The sequence below is a fragment of the Prionailurus bengalensis genome, chromosome B2 (assembly GCF_016509475.1).
Source record: "Prionailurus bengalensis isolate Pbe53 chromosome B2, Fcat_Pben_1.1_paternal_pri, whole genome shotgun sequence".
NCBI classification, from domain to species: Eukaryota; Metazoa; Chordata; class Mammalia; order Carnivora; family Felidae; genus Prionailurus; species Prionailurus bengalensis.
In genome coordinates, this window is record NC_057349.1 from 151678994 (window position 1) to 151704502 (window position 25509).

The following is a 25509-nucleotide window of genomic DNA, read 5'->3' on the forward strand; positions in this document are numbered from 1 at the left end:
GGATGCACATTAAAAAAAAACGTATCCTTCACAGATGCTACAAACCAGACAAGTGTAAATGGGATTAACTAAATCAGAAAATTTTACAAACGACTCAGATCGATGGGGCAGAATATTTGCATCTATCAATAAACTATAATTCTTATTTTAAAACAATTTGGGTTATTCTTTTTTTAATCCTTTTTCAAATCATACATGTAACAGTCACTGTAAAAATTGTCTGAAAAGTTCCACCAAGATGGAAAGACTGGCGTGAGAAGGCACTGAGGCAGGCCTTCTCCTGAGGGGACCACTGTTAGCACGTGCTGTCTGTGTCTTTCCACGAGCACAGCAGCGTGGCTCGCTGTGCAGACACGTTCTGTTCCGTAGCTAGCGTTTTCACGAACAGCGTGTTACCTTGTTTTTGTCTGCGACGTGACGTTCCATTTGAATCAGTGTGCCCTTATTTGCGTAAGTCGTCCTTGACTGACGGCTGAATTCTAGTTCTCCCTCGTGGGGAACGCTCCTAATTATAATGTCTGAAGGACACTGTTCATTTGGACACTTGTGTAAGTGACTTTATGAAAGTGAAGTTCTGAAGCAGAAGGTACTGGCGAGACTTCGTTTTTATCTTCTTGTATTTTGGGGGTGACTTGGCTATCTTTTCTTGTGGCTGTTGGAAGTGTGTAGTTCTTTTGTGAACTGTTAATGTTTTTTTCCATTTTGTGCTTCTCCCCACTGGTTTATTAGCCGTGTGCGCCTTCTCCAGTGTGCCTGTTGCTGCCTACTTCAGTTTTGAGGTTTTTTTTCATTTTGGCTTTTGCATTTGGAATTATTCTTAAAAAATCCTTTGCTTTCCAAAATTACAAACGTATGTACGCATTTCCCTAGTAACTTTACAGCCCCCCCCCCCCCCCCATGTAGGTCTTTTGATCCAGCTGGAACTTACTTCATCTGGGAGTGAGAGAATCTAGATTTACTTGTTTTTGTTTTTTGTTTTCTTGGCCCTTTTTCTTTGACAAGTCACTTCCAAGGGCCCAGCAGCATTTAGGAGACAGCATCTCTGTGCTGTGTGCAGTGGCCTTGGTCTTGGGTGCTCGGGGTGTATCTGTACTGACCTTCGTGATGGAGCTGAGCATCTGTCGTGATGGAGCTGAGCATCTGTCTTACCTTGTAGAGTTTCCCTGCCTCTTCTCTACTTAGTATTGCAGCCAAACTTGTGTAATTACACAATAAACACAAAGCCTAAGACTAACCAGGCAACAAACAGGAATGAGATGATGGGTTGACGTAGGGATATTTGATGTTTTTTTATAATAGTGAACATAATTCCCCAACGCGGTGTCTCCACGTCCTCAGCCTCCCCTCCCCGAGCCTCCCCCGAGTGGCAGTGCCATCCCAAGGCCAGAGTCCTGTCTTTGCGTGACCGCACGCCGTGTTCCGTCCTCCACCCGAGCGTATGTCCCGACGCGTTTCTCCCTGCACCGTGTGCACCTGCTGGGCCGAGCTGCTCCCCCGCCCCCCCCCTACCCTCCACCTGCCCTCCCCGCGGTGGCCCCTCTGTTCTCTTGTCTGCACGGCTGCCAGAGCGATCCTCCACACGCCCCCTCCTCGCGTCCACCGCCCTCCCGCTGCCGCGTCCCCTCTGAGGAGAAGCCGTGTGCTCTGGCGACTGCCGGGCCCCAGGGCCTCTGTGGCTCATCACTGATCTTTCCACGTGGGAACCGTGGCTGTGCGTGGGTCTTGTGCACGTGGCCCAGAACTCCATCAGCTGCGTGTAGAACTTGGGTCTTCGAGCAAATGACCGGGTCAGCGTATTTCTTCACGTAACTTACGTCTGGCTACTTGGCGACTTGCTTTGTGCTGTTGAGAATTCTGGGTAGTTAGAGCTTCTGTGCGGGGAAGCTGTTCATTGATTATTGGTGTGTTAAATTAGTCAGCAGGAGACTCACTGACTTTTTTGTTTCGGATGGTTTTTAGCCAGCCAGCTTGGAGTTTCGGGTTACATGGTTACGTCAGCTGTAAATAATGTCATTTTACTATTTTCTTCAATGTTTATGTGTTTAGTAATTAAGTATTCATAGTGATATAGCTTTTGGTTGTACTGATTTTTAACGTCTACATTCCCATTCTGGTTTCTTTTTAAAAAAAAATTTTTTTTTTCAATGTTTATTTATTTTTTTTGGGACAGAGAGAGACAGAGCATGAACGGGGGAGGGGCAGAGAGAGAGGGAGACACAGAATCGGAAACAGGCTCCAGGCTCCGAGCCATCAGCCCAGAGCCCGACGCGGGGCTCGAACTCCCGGACCGCGAGATCGTGACCTGGCTGAAGTCGGACGCTTAACCGACTGCGCCACCCAGGCGCCCCCCCATTCTGGTTTCTTACGAGAAGTTCTTACGTTCCCAGTTGTTTGTTTGGAATCGTTTTCTTCTTTCTCACTTATTTCTAGCGTCCTTGATCTTGAACAGAGAGCACACGTGGCCTTTGTTATTTATCATTGTTAATTGGCTTTATTTAAAAAAATCGTGTTGGTTATGGTTTGCTGCCTCGAACCTGTTTTAATGAAGAGCCTTGCTCTGTTACAGCTGAGTGGGATTCTGTGAAGGAAGGTAATGGGAAATTGGGACTCCCGTGTGATTAGCATTCGGTAGAAGAAAAGTACAGGCCTGACCAGACGTCATCCTAACCGCGGTCTGTTTTCTCTGAACCAGGAAAAGGCGGCGATAAGGTCACTGGTCGGTCTCGCCGAAAGCTACCGTGCTCACCTCCACCCGGTGTCTCAGCTGAGAAAACAGGTGAGTCGCGCGCAGGCCTCCGGGAGGGGCGCACGCGCGGGCCCCTGCAGCGGAGCCTTTGTGGGCCCCAGGTGCCTCCGTCCTCTGAACCCCCTGTTCCGCTTCCGGCAGTTTAAGTCATTGGAGCGTTTGTTTCTTCAGGTGTTTTTAGTACCTGATGCGTGGTGGTTGGATCATCGTGGGGCCCTGGTGGGCTCTTGTCATTATTATTGCCATTGACTCAGGACCACTGACGCTCTTTGTCCGTCGGTGGCGAAGAATGGCCATGTTCCTTTAACCACATAAGACCAGCTTTTGTCCGCTCCTAAATTAAAGCAAGCAAAGCACAAACCTGGGAGCGGTTCCGCCAGGAAGTTCCAGTGTGGAAACTGGCTTCGGCACTTTACCTCAGGCACACGTAGGGGGATAGGAGTGTGGCACGAGGGGCAAGAACGGGGTCGCCTCCGAGAACATCATGATCGTGACAGTCGCTAACTTAGAAATTCATCGGTGAGATTGGCCTCTCAACGGAAGCTATAAAATCCGCACGTAAGGGGTTTAGAGAGAGATTTGCAGTGGCAGCTGGAGGGAACTCTGTCCACCGATTTGTGACATCCCAAGAAAAATAGTGTCACTTCCGAGGGGTTGTCGGCAGTCGACGCGAGGGGTGTTCTACCATGCTGGGGCCATGTGAGAGAATTCAGCCCGAATAGCTGGGTCCGGTGGGTTCTAGTTTGGCAGCGAGGCATCGGGCTGACATAGCCGCACCGCCCACTTAGCCTGCCCGTCGTGGCTCTGAGCTTCCCAACAACAAGAGTCGCTGGCAGGGAGGCCACCGGAAGCTGCCCGCAGGACTCCACACGCAGAGACAGGAGGGAGGGAGGTCCCAGAAGGAGGAGAGGCCTCAGGAAGGCAGGCTTTGTCCGTGGACCTCCGCGGCTGAATCTCCAGCCCCACGAGGCCCCCTTGCTCCTTGGCTGCTGCTTCCGTGGCCCCTCCGTGCCCCACAGTGGGCGTTTCAGATGATCACCCTTGCCTGCAGCCTCTTATTCCTGCTGTCCGTTGTTTATCCGTTTTTCATTAGGCAGTGTTGTATCCTGTCCCTTGTAGGGTCATTGCTTGCTTATTATTGCCGCATAAATTACCCACATTCAGTGGCGTCAACAGCAGTGTTTAACATGCTCCCACTTTCGTGCATCAGAAGTCTGGGCTCCGCTGGCTCGGTGTTCCGTGTAGGGGATGAGAGGTTGGTGCAGGGCTTCCCGATTGCTGGCTTCCCCAGGAGAGGCCCAGCCCTCTGTGACCTGTCGTCCAGAGTCACACAGCCTAACTTCCGCTGTGTTGTCTGGGTGAAGGCCACTCACTACAGCGAGTCCTGACTCGGCGATGGAGGAGAATTGTCGACCTCGGCTCTCAAACGAGAGGCGCCAAAAGAGTTGGGGATAAGTTTTACAGCTAGTCCAGGCGTTAACTACCTTCCAATCCCCTGTTGACTTCACCGGCCTTCCCTTATCTGATTCTATTGAATAGCCAAGCCCTGCCATCTAGTTTTAAAATGTAAGATCCGTAACAATTTTACCAACATGCATCTTCCGGACCGCTGTTGGTTGCTACGTAGCAGTTTGCAAACGTGTTTTCCAGGCCGTTCTATAAAAGCTTTAAGGGCAATAGGGTATTTTCCTTGCAGGTGCTGAGCTGTGAGAAGAGCCTCGGGGCTTGGCCCCTCCTGTCTTTGCCCACAGAAGCCGAGGAGGCTGCCAGGTGAGCCATCCTGGGGCCCCGGCGAACGCCAGCCTCGAGAGGTGTGCTGGCCGAGTGTGGGGAGGGGGTGGGGAGGTGGGGTGTGTGTGCTCGGGGGATCACCGAGTGCGGGGGTGGGTGGAGGGGACGATGACCGAGTGCTGGGGGGGGGGGTGGCGTGGGGGGAGGGGGAACGACCGAGTGCGGGGCGGGTCAGAGTGAGCCTCGGTCTCTGCACGGGGGTGGGGGGAGGGGGCCGGGCCGGGCGGTGAGGGAGGAGGGTGGTGTCCACTAGCGAGACTTGGTGGTGAGAAGCGGGGTCTGAAGCTGAGGAGAGAGCCAGGGGTGGAGAGGTCGCTTGGAGTCAGGGTGTAGCAGGTCCCGGGTTCTCCTGGAGGACGCGCGGGTGACCTGTCCCTTTTGTGAGCAGTCGTACTGTGCTCGTACCACTGCCGGGACGGAGCCTGTTTTCTTTGATGTCTGGGGAAACTAAGTTGCAGATGAAGTGCTTTGCTCAGTGAGCCACTGAAATCATCATCGCGCACGGGCACCGATTGGCATTTAATCGTCGTCCTGTATCTTTAAATATTCTGTCTTTCAGATTAGAAGGTCATTCTGAGACCGATGCCTGCAACTCTTTACTTACAGAAATCACGTCTGAGCTGTGTCACCACCTGCCTGAGGGTCACCGTGTCGCTAGGGGCTTGGACAGCCTTCCTGCTGAGAAGTAAGCGTCTGGGAGTTGTTGAATCGTGGTCACAGACTCCGCCGTTGTGTGTGTCTCCAACTGGGCGAGCTTGTGGCGGCGTCAGATCCCACGGTGGTCGTGCCGCCAGGGGAGCGGGGAGATGAGCCTCGACGGGCTTGCGCGCGTGCGCTGTGCCTGACGAGCCGGCCCTGTGCCCCGTCCCCCCCAGTCCAGCATGTGTGTCGCCTGCCGTGTGTCATGTTGGCCTAGGCACAGTGCACGACTGGCCACGCTCTCCGGAAGCTGACCTTCCAGGGAGCCCGGGCGGCGCACGTGCCCCATGAGAACTCGCGCTCTAATCCCCAGGTGGCCCCAGGTGATCCGTGAACTCTGCGGCACCCCCGTGCCAACTCTGTTCTGTCCCAGAACCGTTCTGGAAGTGCTCACTGTCCTCCGAAACATCACCGCACACTGTGCCCGCGTGTCCAGCCAGGTCGCTGCCTCCGCGGAGCTCAGACAGCGGCAGTGGGTGGAACGGAGGCTGCGCTCCCGGCAGAGACAGACGTATCTGCACATGCTGAGTAGGTGTGTGGCTCGCCGTCCCGGGTCCCTGTTGGGCAGGAGTTCTCTCGGGATGCGGTTCTGATGCTTTTTCAGAAAGTTCCGGCACATGTGACTTTAAACACTGTTGCAATTTGGGCATATGAGAATATGGGTGTTACCAACCCGAAAGAATATTCGGATTTTAAATATTAACAGCAGGTCAACCTGGGTGCGTCTGCCTTCTGGTGTCTTCACCTGTGTGTATTTCAGGACATGTTCCATCCTTAGGAAATTACAATTTTGGACAGATTACTAGAGCTTTGGGTTGAGTGGCATCTGTGTCTCGAACACTTTTAACAGGTGTTCCCTGGCTGCTTCTGAAAGGTAACACGCAGTTACACTCTTAGCAGCAGTCCGTAAGGTGGCTGTTATGTGTGCATCCTTCCCCAAATGGTGTATTTGAGAAAATGCTCTTCCGGTCTCACGGGCGAGATAGTATCTTACTTTGATTGTAGTATCTTTGAGTCCTGGAGACGTTGCACACGTCTTCACGTTACAGCCATAGGCGTATTTATTCTTGTGAGAGTCCTTTGCCAAACATCAGACTAGAAGTAAGATGCTGGCCGGTGGCACAGAGACCCGGGGCCAGTGGAAGCACGGGGTGTGGAGCCTGCCAGCAAGTCCTGCTCCTGGGCAGCTGGGCACCGTCCTGCTGGGGACCAGCCTCCTGAGAGGCTGCTCCTGAGGGGGAGTGGGGCGGGCGGGTGGCGGCAGCAAAGGGGTGGGGGGGGGCACACGGGGAAACCGCCACAGAGGCAGCCTCCTCTTGAGAAGTTTGCATTTCAGTTCCCTTGAAAAGAAAAAAGTATTGAAAAAGGGTTTGCATTCATGAAAGTGAAAAATACTTTCGTTTGTCAAATTTTAACTGTTTGTTGTCTGTTTTTAGTATTAAGCTTCTGTCTCCTGTGCTTTACCTGATTTTACTGCTGATTGCGCTGGAATTGGTCAACATTCATGTCGTTCATGGAAAAAATACTTGCGAATATCAACAGTATCTAAAGTAAGTATGTCCTGCCTATGAGAAATGAAACTATGTCTTGGTAATTGTCAGCAACTTTCACTTCTATTGGTTATTTTCCTTGATACATTTTTTTTGAAACCCCCCAGTCTTGGTTGGCTCTTCGCCATTTTTCTCTGTGGACTTTGGGGCAAGTTTGTGAACCTTTCACACTAACACCGTGTAGGCTCACTTCAGAAAATTTATGTGACGCACTTGTGAGTGCTTTCAGAATTCCTCACTCTGTGTAGCGACACCACCCAGGGACGGGTATTGCTGCTAGTTTGGAGGTAACACGTACCTCGTGTTTACGACGGATATGAGGGGTGTCTGGGTGGCTCGGTTGAGCGTGCGACCGCGGCCCAGGTCATGATCTCACGGTTCGTGAGTTCGAGCCCCTCGTCGGGCGCTCTGCTGTCAGCGTGGAGCCTGCTTCGGATCTTCTGTTCTCCTCTCTGTCTGCCTCTCCTCTGCTTGTTCTGCCTCTCTGTCTCTTTCAGAATAAATAAATAAACTTAAAAAAAAAAAAAGATCACGAAAATATGACCGACGTTTTCTTAAAGAATCATGGAACCCAAGTGGGAACGAGGGCAGCGAACTTGCAGAATGTTAATGACTGGTGGCTTTAGCACTGCTGATGCTCTGAGCTGGGGGGGTCCTCTGCGGTGGCTGTGTGGATACGCAGGGCGGGAGCGGCGCCCCGGGGTAGCCATAAGTGGTGTAGACATCCCCAGATACAGTGTCCTCCCCAACTGAGAACCACTCTCTAGACGAAGCATCTGTGGATTTTTATTGCATTATTCTTTTAACTTCCAAGTTTGAAAGTACTTGGAGTTAGACTCTGGAGAACATCTTAGACTACTTGGCAGACTGGAGAGAACTTGGAAAATACAAGCGTGACTGATTCCTCTCAGTCGGGAGGAGGGACGTGGACAGTTTGGTGAACGCATGTCAGCAGTGCTGCCACAGCGGAAGGTGTCCCACGAGGCGGTGCAGCTACAGGGCTCGTCGCGAGGGCAGGCGCCGGGTGCACAGGAGCCCAGGACTGAGAGCAGCCCGCACGCGGGGCCCCGGGGCTCGCCTGTTCCCCGTTACGTGCGTGTGTGTTTATCACGTGGCATTTAATCCATGTGGACTCTAACACCCTTTCTGGAACTCAGTTCTGTCTCCTAAAACCATTTCACCGGAGCTGAGAGTAAGTTTGAAAAGGCCCCCGGGTGTGTAAAACTCGCGGGAGTCCAGCCCCCTCTCCAATCGGGAGGCGTCTCGGCATCTCCCTCCGACTCCCGTGCCCCCGTGTCCGTTCTGCATGTACTTCTCTCTCTCAAGTGTGCAGACAGAAATTAAGTCCAATAGTTTGGATCCCAAAAGGAAGAGAGTGCATTTAAATCACTGGGGCATTCTATGATAGAATAAAGGAGTTCATTTCTTTTTATTAAAACAGGTTCTTAAAGTCGATCTTGCAGTACACGGAGAACCTGGTGGTTTACACCAGCCAAGAGAGGAACAAGTGGAACGAAGCGATCGTTCTTACGCGTACAGCTCTGTTGAAAATTTGGACTTTCAGTGAGAAGAAACAGATGTTAATACATTTAGCCAGGAAATCCACAAGTAAAGGGGTTCCGTGAAAGCACTTAACTGTCAAGATGTTTTGGGCGACATCCAGAAACCCGGTCCACACAGGCTTTATTTACCTGCATGGAAATTGAAAATCCAAAGGTAGGGTGGTTTCCAGGGTCTGTTTGATCAGGGATCCAATTCCATTTCTCTGCGGTTTTCTGATTTGCCGTTCCTGAGTCGGTGTGAACCTCAGGCTGGGTCCCATCCCGAAATCAAGTGGCCATGGCAGTTTGGTGCCCTCCCCCCCCCCCCCGCCATGACACAGTGTCCAGGGGCAGGGGTGCTTTTCACCCCACGTCACCCAGAGAACTCTTGAAAACTGTCACTGTGGCCGGGACCCTGCCACCGTCTGTACTCACTGGCCAAGCTGTGTAGGTGTCCAGTCCTGAGCAACCACCAGGACACAGAGAGCGAGCTTGGGCCAGTCTGGCCTCATCCCCGGAGCTGGGAGTGAGGTTGGACGATCCAGGTCCCATGGGAAGGGTCAGGAGGAACAGCTCCTGGGAGGTACGCCAGGCAGACGTGGGCGCCGGGCAGCACGTGGCTGGGAGAGCAGGAGCCCGGGCACGTGTCAGGGTAAGGAGAGTCCCGTGCAGGAGCAGGGAGAGCCGGAGGGGTGAGGGACAGGTGCAGCCACCTCAGTCCAGCCCCGAGAGCCACGGTCTGTGCTTCTCCAGGGCTCCCTGTGCCGCTGCAGCTGTCTGACCGTCTGTCTCAGGTGGCAGCCGCAAAGCCAGCAGCCGTCAGGGCCCCCGTGAGGCTGTCCGGACCCCAGGTCTGCATGTGCGCTAGGCCATGTACGGTGAACTGTGGCCTCCTCTCTGCTTTGTAAACCTGGCCGGCAGGTTCTAACCCACAGCCCTCCAAGGAAGGACATCCAGCACGTGCGTTTCTGGCTTCTTTGCTGTCGGAGAACAGTGTCGAGGGATGGTGCTGTGGGATGACAAACATTCTGGCACATTCCGTCCATCCCTTTGCCAACTCCGTACCCGCCACACCTTTTTTAAACTAAACTCCTGGGTGAAGGCAGAGCACCGAGCTTCTGCCCCTGTAAAGCATCCTTGCTGTTTGCAAGTGTAGACCCCGAATCCCACAAGTCCCCGTTTCTGCTCCTGGGACGTGTTCTTTGGCCGGTGGTCACAACCTCCCTTGGCCGGATTCTAAGTGACGATTTGTAGGAGTAACCACTCTTAACCCTGCTGATGTTGGAGCTGGACCGGAAAAGGGCAGACAAGAGAACCCATATACTTACCAAACCTGCGAAGGAATAGGTGGGGCCTGTGCACCTGGCGATCTGCAGAAGTTGGTATTAAAAATCCCCTTTTCTCCAGCACATTCCGTGTTCCTCTGCCCTTAGCCACTTACCTGGTAGGGTGGCCCAGGCTGCTTTCCCGAAGGGTTTCTCTCAAGTCTTTCTGGTTTTGCCAACTAGTTTCCCACCGGCTCTGATCCCTGGACGTGGGAATACTCGGAGGTTCCCCAGATGACCCCTCGATTCCAGACACACTCGTCCCCGCTCCCCTGTCTGGCAGCACGCCTGTCCCTAAGCGAGTGAGGAGCGGTCGCCCACACCGTCACGGTCAACCCCTCTTGGCCTTTTTGTTTATTGACACGAGGCATCCGGGGGGACGGGCGGCCTCTCAGCCTGCAGGCCAGTGGGGCACCCGTGTCCCTCTGTGGAAGCTTCTCAGGAACCTTCCAGCAGCACAGTCCAGAATTACGAGACAGGCTAGTGGCTCAGGGACCGTAAGGAGAGGAACCGTCCCCATCACTCGTGCTCCCGCCACCTGTGTGCCGGCAGTGAGACGCGCTGTGAGCTGAGTGGCTGCTCGGGGCATGAGGCCCATCTGGGGGGACGGCAGCCCCACGGGGCACGGCTGCCAGCCAGTGTAGATGCGTCTGTCCCCCGCCACGTCCTCCAGCTGGCCGCTTCGGAGTGCACGGCGGGCGCGGTCGACGGGCCTCCTTGCTGGGCTTCTCGGAAGCGGTGCTGTCAGAACGACGGCGGTGAGGGAGGCTTTGTGAGCCCGCGGACCGAGAGCAGTCACGTCCAGGGACAGGCCGTTGCATCCCCGGGTGCCGGTGGCGGGCACCCGTGTGGGGCACGGCCTCTGCCCGCGGCTCTTCTCAGGAGGCCTAAGCACGTCCCTCTTCCGCGGTCCCTGTCCAGAGCTTAGACACCACTTGCCAGCGACTTTCCAGTCTTACTCCGTCACCGACCGCCTAGCCAAGCGCTTTCTCGTTGCCTGTTTTCCTGTAGCTCCGTCCTCCTGGCTCCGCTGCGTCCAGGGAACGTGGACAACTGCGTGTGGTGCCTGCCCTGGTAGGGCCCCCTCCCAGGCACGCGCCCCTAGCGTTCTGGGACAGAACCGTGGTAGTTGTTCTGCAGATAACGCCTAAGGCCGCGCTTTGCCACGGGACACCTGGCGATCCTCCCTTAGGGTCACCCTTGAGGCTGTGATGCTACAGCTTTCGTCTTTAGTTGGTGTCAGTGGTCTTGTACAGAAATCAAGTAGGACCTTCTCACATCGGGCGTCTGATCAGTGGAAACTCCGGGAGACCGTGGGTACCCGACAAAGGGCCGGTGTAGCAGGGTAGGTGCTTTGGGATCTGAACCATTTGCGTGTGCAGCCTGTGCCCTCGGGACACGCTCGAGCCCGTGTGTGTGTGTGTGTGTGTGTGACTTCTGTCTAGTGGTGAAGTGCCCCAGCAGCTGCCCGGCCTAATGATACAAAGGGTCGGATACGCTCTGACCGGCTCCATGGCGAAGTGCAGTCTTAGTCTGTCTTGGGCTCCAGAAGAACTGCAGAATGATCACCGTGGTCCGTCCTGCTGCGGGATCCTGTCGGCACCACGGTCTGAGGGGGCCAGCAGCTTTCACATCAGCCTGGTGTGGAGCATTTTCTTATTCTGGACCTCCTGCGAAGCTGGTGGTTTTATAGGTTCATTTAATATCAGGACAGCAAGGCCAAGTGTTACTCCCAGAACCCAAAAGAGGCTCCCTGGTAACTTGCTTCATTCCAGTGGCAGTGGGCATAAGACACAGAAACAGCTCTTCCCTTTACAGGATACACTGGAACATTCCCTGATCCCTGGGTCCCTGGAACCTTCCGGACTGCGACCCCCTGCGTTCTTGTGGGTTTGTGCCCCACCCTTTGGCCTTCACTTCTTTCATCTAGACATCTGGGGTATCTCTCATTTCCTGGGTGCACACATTATCCACGGGTGGACTGGCCTGCGGGACGGCCTTGGGCTCCGGCATGTGCTGAAGAACCGGGGAGGTGGCCCAGCCCGCACACAAGCCTGTGGAGGTGCGCTGTCTGGCCTGCTGCCGGTAGGTTTGGAAGTAGGCGGACAGGGAGGGGCCACGGCAGGCTGCAGGCCAGAGGTCGGGCCGTATTGATCTGAAGAAGCCACATCCGGGGCAGCGTCTGCAGCCGAGCTGGCCGCTCAACCCGTGCCCGCTCACCAACATCTGGCTGCCTTCTCGTAGGCCAGACGGGCACAGGTCACATGGGGACTCACCTCAGAAATTCCCATCGAAGCAATATGGCTTTTGGTTTCACCATCTTGGAGGTAAGAGGCCATGCTGTAAGCTTCCCTTTTCCACTAGACCTTGAGGGCCAGGGGACCCAGCCATCCCTCTGAGAAAGAGGTTCTGGGCCTGCGAACTGGCTCAGTCCTGGGAATTTGCTGGGTGTGTGTGTGGGGGGGGTTCTCTGTTGCATGACCTTAGTGGCATCTCCGTCCACCAGACCGAGGGTGACGTCAGGACTGCCCACATGTTCCTGCCCGTGGAGCCCCATGGTGAGCTGGCTGCCACCACAGGTCTCTGCGGGTCTGATCGCCAGCTTAGTGCTGGGACCCCGCGGCCATGGCCGGAACCGCCGTGGCCAGAACCGCGCCCATGCACACTCTTATTTTTCAGTCCTTCCGGGACCTGGCGCTCTAGGTCCTTCCCGATAAAACTGAGTAATGCAGATTGTGGCAGTTCTTCTGTCGTCCTCGCCTGAAGGGGACAGTGCTGCGGATCTGCCCGGGATGCCAGGGTCCCCTTGCCAGTGTGTTTTCTCAATGTCTGGACGCTGCTTGTAGATGCTCTTGGCAATGTAGTCCCCTCATTAACAACCAACAAAACTCAAATATTCCTGCCTCCCTGAGCTTTGGGGCCTCTTCCTCTGAAGTGCGTCAGGGAAGCTAGGCCAAGTGCGTGTGTTTGGTGCGGCCGTCGTGAAGTCTAGAACTCAGGGCCTTGTGCCTGGGTCAGTATTGTCTCTTTATCACCCAGCACCTAGGCGTTACTGATCCCCGCGTGTACTCCCCAGTACTCTGCCGATACAATCTGGAAAAATTCAACAGTTTTTTTTTTTGGGTGGAACTTTGTACTTTTCACTGTGCCTGCTGGGGTTGACGCACTTACCTGTGTGGGAGCAGGAAGAGGCAGAGGTGACGATCCGTGAGGGTTCCTGGCAGCAGCCTCAGGAGCGGCCAGCCTCAGGCACTGTGGGAGGACGTTCCTGCGGCCGGGGGCTCTCTGGAACTTGGGGTTGGAGGCCACCAGACCCTACCTTGTGCACCCACTACAGCGGCTCTGTGTGTGATCCGTCCGGGCGCCTGCTCCCACGGCCCCTGCGAGCTTCCCCAGCCTTGTGCTCTGCACACACGTGTGGGGGCACCCCCCTCTCCAACCGGAAGTGTCCTGGACGCCCACACGACCTCTCTTCCTCCCAGACTGGTACCTCGACCCTGGCCGTGTGCCTGTCCACTGCTCAGGTGTGAGGACCTGGGCAGACCACTCGGAGGACACGTTCCTGGGTGTTTTCTGGAAAGCAGCAGGAAGAGGTCAGTTTCTTAGCAGAATGAGCCCCTGCACATCAGGTTCGTCCCGCTCTTTGGGTTTTGCCAAGTGTATGGCCTTTGTTGTGCAGGCACAGAAATTTGGTTGTTGTCAGCACACCCAAGGCAGAGTCATCCTTCCCGTTAGCCAAGTTCGAGTTCACAACACCAATACCAACAATGCCGATTTGTGGGTTTGCAGTTAGAAATGTTGTTCACAAAACCAGATGGCTCAAGTTTGCACGAACGCAGATTCTGTCCCTGTTGCGAGGGGCTAGCGGCGCCAAAGGCTGTAAATGAGCACGTTGCTCTCCGGGTGAGTCAGTGGCGGAAGTGATGTCAGAGCGAGAGCAAGTGGAGTGAGCGCTTGTTGAAATAGATGGTGTGCGCGGATGAAGCACGCATTCCCCCCGGGGCGGACTTGGGGTGCTCCACGAGGTGGCACTTGGGTTGGTTTGGGAAAACTGAGGCTTTCAGCAGATTCACGCCGACTGGAAATAAAAAGCGTGAGAGAAAGAAGACGCTGACACTGGGTCAAGGAGGGGTCGCGTGTGCTGGTGGCTGCCCCAGGTCTGCCCCCCCGTGCCCACCAAGCACCCCAGCACAGGGCTGGCTGTGGGGCCACCTTCTGTGGAAGCCCCCGCAGTCATACAGAAAAGGAAGCCGCTTCCACTTGAGTTCAGTCCTCAGTCTCCCCCAAAACAGCCCGCCAGTGAGCCCGTTCCTCACTGACCGTGTCTGTCTGTCCCAGGGACCCCGACCCCCTGTTTCCCTAGTGCTCCTTACATCCCCATTTTCTCCCACTTGTTTGGGTTCTCACCTCCTCTGTCTAGAGCTGTCCAAGGGGATTCAGTCTCTCTCACTTCATATTACCAAGAAATTAATTTTTCTCTGCCCTTACCTCCCATTAAGCTATTACAAGGGGGAGTCTTACTTTTCTCAAACAAGATGTCCAACCAGATTGCTTTTCTTTTTTTTTCTTTTTTAAATTTTTTTTTTTTCAACATTTATTTATTTTGGGGACAGAGAGAGACAGAGCATGAACGGGGGAGGGGCAGAGAGAGAGGGAGACACAGAATCGGAAACAGGCTCCAGGCTCTGAGCCATCAGCCCAGAGCCCGACGCGGGGCTTGAACTCACGGACCGCGAGATGGTGACCTGGCTGAAGTCGGACACTTAACCGACTGCGCCACCCAGGCGCCCCGCCAGATTGCTTTTCTAAACCCAAGAGTTCTCTACCCAGATGAATGGCCCAGCACTCAGGAGGCACAAAAAGGTGTGATAGGATTTTGCTCTAAATTGCAAGTTATTTTCCCCACTTTTATACCGATGACTCCCAACTATCTCAAGCCCTGACCTTAAGGCAATCTTCTGCCTCCTGGACCGCTTAGCACCAGCACCCACGACCGCGTTCCTTCATGTAGCCTCCTCCTCCCTGAGTCCTTCCTGAGTGTGCTCCGTCTTGACCAAAGACACCAGCAGGATCCCAGACATCAGTGCTAGAAACTTCAGGAGCATGTGCCTGCATTCACCTCACAATTTCCCCTCCATCCCACCACCTCTGGTACTGCCCATGCCTGTCCTTACCATCTGACGGCTTGCTCGAGACCCCGGCTTCTCTCACTTCTCCAGCCCATTCTCTGGGCCAGAGAACTATGTTCCCCAGCCACTGGTCAGGTCACGTTCTTCCTCTAAATAAACACCTTCTGTGCAAAATATCTTGGTTCCTTTGCACGGTGTCCCAGGCTCTCCACGCTGCCACCACATGTGGGAACGTATCTCCCAGGTCACTTCCTTGTGCACGGTCATTTCTGCAAGTGAGAACAGGAGTTGGCACCATGGGAAGTAAGGAACAACTTCTTGTTCCTTCTAATGTTCCATCACTGAGCCATGTGTCCCTTAGTGATTTCTTGTAGATACATTCTGTTAGTTAAGGACGTTTTCTTTGGATATCTGCTTCTGGCAATGAGGGAAAGGAACTATTTTGGAAAACAGTTCCAGCTGAAAACCCCTGGGCACATATCTGCATGGCAAAGCTGAGGGGCCAAAGAGTCCGTGTGGGACAAAATGGAGAGAGCGAGAATCCAGAGCCCTGAGAGAGTGTTGCTGATCTCGCTGAGAGGCTTGTGTGTGGAAGGCTGTCTGGGGGATCGGAGAGGAGGTTTCAGGCCACCCCTGGTGGGGAGATGGGACCTCTGGGGAGCTGTGTCCTTAGTTCCTTCATGGGTGGCCTCTGATAAGGCTGTGTGACAAAGGACACACGGGGCTGGCCTCATGGCAGTGAGACTGCATGGTCACATGGGAGGGACCCTGTGCTCAAGAGGACTGACTGGGCTTGCTGCTCTGTGGTGTCATCTTCTGACACTTCTTTATCTTTGAACTTGAATTTTGTAAGTGAAGTCTGACGGACCGTGGGCTCTGTGTGAACAGAGGAGGTACCTGTCTGGCATCCCTTGCTGCCTCGTCCACGTAACAGTGTTCGTGATGCCGCATGAACAAAATATGCCAGTGGACCCGTGATGTGCGGGGGTTCGGCGAGACTCAGAATGGGCACAAGGTGGGTGTGTCACTGCTCCTCTGTGTCCCCGGAGGCAGGCCCACTGAACTCCGTCGGACTGTGGAGCCTGAAGCCCCTCTCAGCTGTGGTCTGGGAGTGGACCCACCTGCCCAGGGACCCAACAGGAGGCATACCTGTGTGTGCCCCTAGAGGCGATCCCGCAGACCTCAGTCCTGGCCGTGGGCCCGGATTAGCCCTGCCGCTTGGCGCCAGCCCGTCTCAGCTGCTATCTGGGGCCAGTCCTGCCGGCCCAGGGACTGCATGGGAACCACACTGGTCTGCACACCTGGTAACAGGCCGCCATCAGCAGACCCAACCGCAGATTCCGAAGTAGGTCCTTGTCCCAAAGTGCTGAAAGTAAAAACCGCGAACCAAGAATGCTCTGCTTGGAAATGAAGAATAAATAAGGATCTACCCAGACAGACGAAAGCTGAAGGGGTCCATTATCACTGGCCCTACTTTACAAGAAATACTGAAGGGAGTTCTTCGACTGGAAACTGGTAAAGCCACAACTTCTAAAACTCAGTGGTAGTGGTAAATACGTAGTGAATTCAGATTCCTGTAATAGGTAACGTTGGGGCATAAATCACGTAGCTTTGGTATAAAAGTTAAAAGGCAAAATCATAAAAATAACTAGCTACAATAATTTGTTAATGGACACACGATTTACAAGATGTCAAATGTGACATCAGTAGCATCCGATGGGGATGAAAGCGTAGAGCTTGTGTATGATTGAATGAGGTTATTATCAGCTTGAAAGACTGTTGTAACTATCCGCCACTTTAGGTAAGTCTTGGGGTTACCACAAAGAAATCCTCTCTAGTAGACACACAAACGTTACAGAAAAAGGAATCAAAATAGCCTACCACAAAAAAGCCCAACAAGTCACAAAGGAAGACTGTGAGGAAGGAAGAAAGGAGTGAAAGTAGTGCAGAACCATCAGAAAACAATGAACAAAATGGCAATAGCAAGTCCTTACCTACCATTAGTTACTTTTAACGGAAGTGGGTTAAATTTTCTAACCAAAAGACACAGAATGGCCGACTGGATAAAAAAAAAAGCAGACACCAAGATCCAACAATATGTTGCCTACAAGAGACTCGCGTTAGCTTTAAGGACACGCACAGGCTGAAAGTGAGGGAATGGAGTGAGGTTTTCCTGCACGTGGAACCAGAGCAGGGCCGGGGTGGCTGGACTCATCAGACAAGATAGGCTTTCGGATAAAATCTGTCACAGGGAGAAGGTCATCACATAGGGATAAAGGGGGCGATTCATCAAGAGGGTTTTTTTTTTTTAATTTTTTTTTCAACGTTTATTTATTTTTGGGACAGAGAGAGACAGAGCATGAACGGGGGAAGGGCAGAGAGAGAGGGAGACACAGAATCGGAAACAGGCTCCAGGCTCTGAGCTGTCAGCACAGAGCCCGACGCGGGGCTCGAACTCACTGGCTGCGAGATGGTGACCTGAGCTGAAGTCGGACACTTAGCCGACTGAGCCACCCAGGCGCCCCATGCATGTTTCATTCTTAATGCTCTTGATATGTATTTAAAAAATTTTTTTTGGGGGCGCCTGGGTGGCGCAGTCGGTTAAGCGTCCGACTTCAGCCAGGTCACGATCTCGCGGTCCATGAGTTCGAGCCCCGCGTCAGGCTCTGGGCTGACGGCTCAGAGCCTGGAGCCTGTTTCCGATTCTGTGTCTCCCTCTCTCTCTGCCCCTCCCCCGTTCATGCTCTGTCTCTCTCTGTCCCAAAAATAAATAAACGTTGAAAAAAAAATTAAAAAAAAAAATTTTTTTTTAATATTTATTTTTGAGAGAGAGAGACAGAGCACGAGTGGGAGAGGGGCAGAGAGAGAGGGAGACACAGAATCCGAAGCAGGCTCCAGGCTCTGAGCTGTCAGCCCAGAGCCTGACGCGGGGCTCGAACTCACAGACCGCAAGATCGTGACCTGGCTGAAGTCGGACGCTTAACCGACTGCGCCACCCAGGCGCCTCAAGAGGGTTTGATCACTGTGAATACATACGCACCCAACACTGGAACGTCTAAATACATAAAGCAAATATTTAGAGAACGAAAGGAAGAAAAGCAATACAATGGTGTCAGGAGACTTTAGTGCCACTTCAACAGTGGGTACATCATCCAGACAAAATCAATAAGGAAACTGAGTAACAGACCAAATCGACCTAACGGGGAACATTTCGTCCAACAACAGCAGAATGCACATCCTTGTCGAGTGTCCATGTGGCGCTCTCCAGCAGAGCACATACGGGCATCAGAGCAAGTGTCAGCACATTTAAGAAGAGTGAGATCACATCAAGTACCTTTTCCAATCGGAATGTTGTGGAACTAAAGATCAACAACAGGAGGGAAACTGGAAAACTAAAAAAATCTGTGGAAATTGATACACTCCTGAACCATCGATAAAGAAGACCTCAAAAAGGGAATCAAAAAGTTGTCTCAAAATCTTGAGACAAACTAACACAGAAACACATCATACCCCAACTTGCAAAAGCAGTTCCGAAGGGAAGTTTATAGTGATAAATGCCTACATTACGAAACAAGATCTCCCAGAAACAACCTCACTTTACATCCCAAGAAACCAGATAAGAACAAGAACAGACTAAATCTAAACTTAGCAGAATGAAGGATAAATCAGATAAATGGAGACTGAGATGACATAGAAACAAATTAAAAGTGGGTTTTTTTTTTTTTTTTTTTGAAAATCTAAACAAAATTGACAAAACTTTAGCTAGACTTACCAAGGAAGGAGGGAGGACCCAAATAAATCCTGAATGGAAGAGGAGACATTACAGCTGCCACCACTGAACTGCAGGGGGTCGTAGGAGACTGCTGTGAACAAATTGGACGACCTTGAAGAAACGGAAGGGCTCCTGGAAAGGCACAGCCTGCATAAGCGGATCAAGGCAGGCACGTTTCCTGTGACGGGCTGGGCAGGGGAGGGCGCTGACGGCTCTGGGGAGCCACGCTTGCAGTCTGAACCAGCATTTGCTTCAAATACGAAGAGAGAGGAAAAAAAAAAACTAGTGTTTGTAGAGACACAAACGAGGAAGCTAGACTAGCCTTCTTCATTCCTGCGGCTGCAGGAGGCCGGGGGCCGCCACCAACCTCACCAAGACCTCCGTGTCTTCATCCCCAGAACCCGCAAGCAGGGCACCTTCTGTGGTGAGAGGGAGCGTGTGGACGTGATTGAGCCCCAGGCCTTGGCACGGGGAGCATCAGGCAGGCTTCTCCAGAGAAACGGGACCAACAGAACCCTGTGTGGGTCTGGCCTCTGGTGAGAAATTGGAGATGGGCTCACTGGGTTTGGAGGCTGGCAAGGCTGAAGTCTGCAGGGCAGGCTGGACACTGGGGCAAGACCTCGTGTTCCAGCCACGGGGAGAAGGCTTTCCCCTGTGCGGAAGCTCTGTCGCAGCTGTTCAGCCTTTAGCTGGTGGCCGGGGCGCCCACACACTGTGGAGGGCCATCTGCTTACCGAGGGCCACTGGCTGTAGGTGTCGAGCTCGTCTTCAGCATGAAGACCTCGTCTTAACCTAATCACCTGTTAAAAGCCCTACTTCCACATACAGGCACGTTCCGAGGTCTGGGAGTTCAGACTTCAACATACGCACTTGGGGGACGCGACCCAGCCCCTAATGGAAACCGTGGAGGAAAGAACAGCTTTCCGGCGGAGCACCTGGGATTTCATTTTGTGCCGGGCCTCAAGAGTGGCGCAGCCAGCCCCGGACACTCAGCTTGCATGGTCTGAGCTCAGCGGTGGGACGAGTGTCTCCCCTTGGGAATATGCAGCAAAAAGCCAGCCTCCGTGAGGATGTCCTCCACAAGGTCCCGGGAGCCCTGAGACCCAGTGCGTGCCTCCTGTACAGAGTAGTGTGGGGACTTTGGGGGCAGGTGATGGGCGCAGTGGCCGGGGCTGTCTTCCTGCCTCCGGGAGGCCCTGCCGACCCTCCGGTGCACACTCACCTACACCGAGGCGCCACTGCCTTCCTGCAGACTCAGCACGGATGTCACCTGTCTCTGTGCTGGTCCCACCCCAGCCGAAGTCACGTAGAGCTCACCAGCAAGGGGCAGACGCCCTCTCGCTTTGACTTGCTGAAGGATGCCGCCACGCAGTCAGCTTGCCAGCCAGAGTCCCCGTCCTCACGTGGACTTCTGCCCTGCAGCGGGGGACTTGACCCACGGCACGTACCCAATACCCTCAGCGTGGCTCACCTTCCCCAGCTGCTGTGTCAGGTCAACGGGTCCTCTGCCTCAGGTTAGAGGTGAGCAGTGACTTGGGGTCGACCCGAGGAATACCCTTTGGGCTGTGACTTGGAGTGGCTCGTGGCCTGTGCACAGAGAGGCCTGTCTGTCCCCTGGGCTGACGGCAGGGCCCCCCCGCCCACCCGCCGCCACGTGCTAACCGCAGGGGCATCCTCTCCTTCCCCACCTGGCTCATGGCAGGAGCGTCCTCTCCCCTCCCTCCGCCCCCCCTCACGGGGTGCCCCCACCTCGGCTCATCGTCTCCCCCACCCCGCATGGGGATGTCCCCACCGTTCAAGACAGCCCCCCTGGCTCAGGGCAGAGGCACCCCATCCCCCCCCGTATCACGGCAGGGGCGTCTCCCCAACACTGCTCACGGGATGCCTGCACAGTTCAGGACAGGCAGCCCCCCCCACCCCGCCCCAACCGGCCCCACCACTGCTTCAGGGCAGGGGCATTCACTCCGCCTCCCCCCCCAGCTCAGAGCAGGCGGCCCCCTCCCCCGACTGCTCACAGTGTGCTCCCCGCTCCAGGCTCAGGGCAGGGGCCCTGGTGCCCAAGATCCTATCCAGAGGGGGCTGTCTGCGCAAACATGGTTGGTCATGTCTTGGTGACATTTGTTTTGCGTTTTAGAGATTTGATTGGGAAGCCGCTCCTGGGAACAGACTTGGGGTTTCCCAGAGCAGCGTGTGGAGGCCATAGTTGACACAGGGCGTGTGCATTTTCTCCAGGACACGCGTGGTGGCGCCGTTTAGCAAAGGAACTTCGCACTGACACCTCCTTGCTGTAGCTGATGATGGCCACCCTGGAGGTGAGCCTCTGTGACCTTGGGTCAGATGACACGTGTCCCCCCGCCCCCAGGACTGCTCACACATGGGGGGGGGTGGGGGGATGTGTACCTCTGTCACTGCTCACACACGGGGGGACGTGTCCCCCTGTCACTGCTCACACATGGGGGACGTGTGCCTCTGTCACTGCTCACACACGGGGGGACACGTCCCCCCAACACTGCTCACACATCGGACATGTGCCTCTGTCACTGCTTACACACGGGGGGACGTGTGCCTCTGTCACTGCTCACACACAGGGGGACGTGTGCCTCTGTCACTGCTCACACACGGGGGGACACGTCCCCCCATCACTGCGCACACATCGGATGTGTGCCTCTGTCACTGCTCACACACAGGGAGGTGTGTTCCCTGTCACTGCTCACACATGGGGGAACGTGTCCCTCTGTCACTGCTCACACACGGGGGGACGTGTGCCTCTGTCACTGCTCACACACAGGGGGACGTGTGCCTCTGTCACTGCTCACACACAGGGGGACGTGTGCCTCTGTCACCGGTCACACACGGGGGGACATGTGCCTCTGTCACCGCTCACACACGGGGGGACGTGTCCCCCCGTCACTGCTCACACATGGGGGAACACGTCCCTCTGTCACCGCTCACACACGGGGGGACACGTCCCCCCGTCACTGCTCACACATCGGATGTGTCCCTCTGTCACTGCTCACACACGGGGGTGTGTCCCCTGTCACTGCTCACACATGGGGGAACGTGTCCCTCTGTCACTGCTCACACACGGGGGGACGTGTGCCTCTGTCACTGCTCACACACGGGGGGACGTGTCCCCCCATCACTGCTCACACACGGGGGGACGTGTGCCTCTGTCACCGCTCACACACAGGAGGACGTGTGCCTCTGTCACCGCTCACACACGGGGGGACGTGTCCCTCTGTCACTGCTCACACACGGGGGGACGTGTGCCTCTGTCACTGCTCACACACGGGGGGACGTGTCCCTCTGTCACCGGTCACACACGGGGGGACATGTGCCTCTGTCACCGCTCACACACGGGGGGACGTGTCCCCCCGTCACTGCTCACACATGGGGGAACACGTCCCTCTGTCACCGCTCACACACGGGGGGACACGTCCCCCCGTCACTGCTCACACATCGGATGTGTCCCTCTGTCACTGCTCACACACGGGGGTGTGTCCCCTGTCACTGCTCACACATGGGGGAACGTGTCCCTCTGTCACTGCTCACACACAGGGGGACGTGTGCCTCTGTCACTGCTCACACACGGGGGGACGTGTCCCCCCATCACTGCTCACACACAGGGGGACGTGTGCCTCTGTCACCGCTCACACACAGGGGGACGTGTGCCTCTGTCACCGCTCACACACGGGGGGACGTGTCCCTCTGTCACTGCTCACACACGGGGGGACGTGTGCCTCTGTCACTGCTCACACACAGGGGGACGTGTCCCTCTGTCACCGGTCACACACGGGGGGACATGTGCCTCTGTCACCGCTCACACACGGGGGGACGTGTCCCCCCGTCACTGCTCACACATGGGGGAACACGTCCCTCTGTCACCGCTCACACACGGGGGGACACGTCCCCCCGTCACTGCTCACACATCGGATGTGTCCCTCTGTCACTGCTCACACACGGGGGTGTGTCCCCTGTCACTGCTCACACATGGGGGAACGTGTCCCTCTGTCACTGCTCACACACGGGGGGACGTGTGCCTCTGTCACTGCTCACACACGGGGGGACGTGTCCCCCCATCACTGCTCACACACGGGGGGACGTGTGCCTCTGTCACCGCTCACACACAGGAGGACGTGTGCCTCTGTCACCGCTCACACACGGGGGGACGTGTCCCTCTGTCACTGCTCACACACGGGGGGACGTGTGCCTCTGTCACTGCTCACACACGGGGGGACGTGTGCCTCTGTCACTGCTCACACACGGGGGGACGTGTCCCCCCATCACTGCTCACACATGGGGGGACGTGTGCCTCTGTCACTGCTCACACACGGGAGGGACACGTCCCCCCGTCACTGCTCACACATCGGATGTGTCCCTCTGTCACTGCTCACACACGTGGGGACGTGTCCCCCCGTCACTGCTCACACATCGGATGTGTCCCTCTGTCACTGCTCACACACGGGGGGACGTGTGCCTCTGTCACTGCTCACACACGGGGGGACGTGTGCCTCTGTCACCGCTCACACACGGGGGGACGTGTGCCTCTGTCACTGCTCACACACAGGGGGACGTGTGCCTCTGTCACCGCTCACACACGGGGGGACGTGTGCCTCTGTCACTGCTCACACATCGGATGTGTCCCTCTGTCACTGCTCACACACGGGGGGACGTGTGCCTCTGTCACCGCTCACACACGGGGGGACGTGTGCCTCTGTCACCACTCACACACGGGGGGACGTGTGCCTCTGTCACCGCTCACACACGGGGGGACGTGTGCCTCTGTCACCGCTCACACACGGGGGGACGTGTGCCTCTGTCACCGCTCACACACGGGGGGACGTGTGCCTCTGTCACCGCTCACACACGGGGGGACGTGTGCCTCTGTCACCGCTCACACACGGGGGGACGTGTCCCCCCGTCACTGCTCACACATGGGGGAACACGTCCCTCTGTCACCGCTCACACATGGGGGGACACGTCCCCCCGTCACTGCTCACACATGGGGGGACACGTCCCCCCGTCACTGCTCACACATCGGATGTGTCCCTCTGTCACTGCTCACACACGTGGGGACGTGTCCCCCCGTCACTGCTCACACATCGGATGTGTCCCCCCGTCACTGCTCACACACGGGGGACGTGTGCCTCTGTCACTGCTCACACACAGGGGGACGTGTGCCTCTGTCACCGCTCACACACGGGGGGACGTGTCCCCCCGTCACTGCTCACACACGGGGGACGTGTGCCTCTGTCACCGCTCACACACGGGGGGACACGTCCCCCCGTCACTGCTCACACACGGGGGACGTGTGCCTCTGTCCCCAGCACTGCTCACACACGCGGGGAAGGCGTCATGCCAGCCACCGGGCCGGAATGCGGGACAGGGCCCGCAGGACCCACGCCTGGCCAGTGCGGGGCTCACCATGGGTTCACTGACCGATTCGTCCACCTCCGAGGGGCGAGGACGGGAGCGCGGCCCTTCCCGCGTGGGAGCGCAGGGCGCTGGTCCAGAGGGACCGCGGGCGCCGTCTGGGGCAGGGGGAGCTCTTTGTCTGAGGGCGGGCTGGATTTCCCGCGGGGGAGGGCGTGCGGGTGTGGGGGTGCCGTGGGGAGTGTCTTCTGACGACTGGTTATTGTCAGTGTAGACCCCGGTTCCCACCTGGCTGTTCCCGCAAGCTGCCCACGCGGCTGCCGGGGCTCCGGCCCTCTGAGCGGCTGTGGCCTGCGGGCTGCCTTCTGGAGGACCCGGACCAGCCTCCTCCCGCCGGGTGCCCTGGGGTCGTGGGAAGGGGCGACACGCACGACTTCGGGAGGATTTACGGAGGATCTAAGCTGAGATCTTAAGTCCATCCGCGCGAGTCCCTGCGTGGAGGCAGGAAGCTCTTCGGACACATCATTCGGTCGCCTTAAAGGAAGAGCGTCTAACGTTAGCTTCAAAATGCAGTCATAAGCTCAGTTTGCGAAGCCCACAGGCACAGCCCATCTCCATCGATGCTGGATGCCGCCCAGCCCAGCGAGCTGAGCCTTTCGCTTCCACACGCAGGGCGTGGCCATCATTGACGGCCCACGCCTGGGCGGAGCCCCGAGCCAGACGTCCTTATTAACTCCAGTTCAGAGCGAGGCAACTAAGGCTCAGCGAGCGGGGGAGGGAAAGGGGAACGCTAGCGGGCCCTACCAGGCGGCCCCTCCTGTCAGGGAGGCCGCCCTGGGCCACGTTCCCCCCCCCCGACCCCCCCCCCCAGCACATCCCAGCGGGTGGCCGTGTGCCCCTCCCGTGGCTCCCTGCAGACAGCGTCGGGATCCCTCCGTGGGACCTTTGCAGATGGTCGTCCTGATGCACCTCATCGAGAGACAGATCCCCACCGCAACCCCGAGGGGGTGAGGAGGGGAGGGTCTGAGAGGGAGGAGGGTCTCAGAGGGGAGGAGGGGAGGGTCTGAGAGGGAGGAGGGTCTCAGAGGGGAGGAGGGGAGGGTCTGAGAGGGAGGAGGGTCTCAGAGGGGAGGAGGGGAGGGTCTGAGAGGGAGGAGGGTCTCAGTGGTGAGGAGGGGAGGGTCTAGAGGGAGGAGGGTCTCAGAGGGGAGGAGGGGAGGGTCTGAGAGGGAGGAGGGTCTCAGAGGGGAGGAGGGGAGGGTCTGAGAGGGAGGAGGGTCTCAGAGGTGCGGAGGGGAGGGTCTGAGAGGGAGGAGGGTCTCAGAGGTGAGGAGGGGAGGGTCTGAGAGGGAGGAGGGTCTCAGAGGGGAGGAGTGGAGGGTCTGAGAGGGAGGAGGGTCTCAGAGGGGAGGTGGGGAGGGTCTGAAAGGGGAGGGGGGAGGGTCTGAGAAGGAGGAGGGTCTGAGAGGGAGGAGGGTCTCAGAGGTGAGGAGGGGAGGGTCTGAGAGGGAGGAGGGTCTCGGAGGGTAGGAGGGGGGGGTCTGAAAGGGGAGGAGGGGAGGGTCTGAGAAGGAGGAGGGTCT

General features: G+C 56.1%; 1 protein-coding gene across 6 annotated transcripts in view; it reads left to right on the plus strand.

Moving 5' to 3' along the window:
- ERMARD (ER membrane associated RNA degradation) overlaps nucleotides 1-25509 on the plus strand; it is a 55038-nt gene that overhangs the window by 18362 nt on the left and 11167 nt on the right. For 4 of the 6 annotated variants that reach the window (XM_043592799.1, XM_043592796.1, XM_043592797.1 and 1 more), the window contains 6 exons: nucleotides 2693-2776; nucleotides 4443-4516; nucleotides 5097-5222; nucleotides 5550-5768; nucleotides 6673-6786; nucleotides 8228-8416. In XM_043592799.1, coding sequence (XP_043448734.1) covers nucleotides 2693-2776; nucleotides 4443-4516; nucleotides 5097-5222; nucleotides 5550-5768; nucleotides 6673-6786; nucleotides 8228-8411 — 801 coding nt within the window. In that variant the 3' untranslated portion in view covers nucleotides 8412-8416. Of the gene's footprint in view, nucleotides 1-2692; nucleotides 2777-4442; nucleotides 4517-5096; nucleotides 5223-5549; nucleotides 5769-6672; nucleotides 6787-8227; nucleotides 8417-25509 lie in introns of those variants that run through there. The other 2 variants (XM_043592798.1, XM_043592800.1) reach the window with 2 other exon arrangements.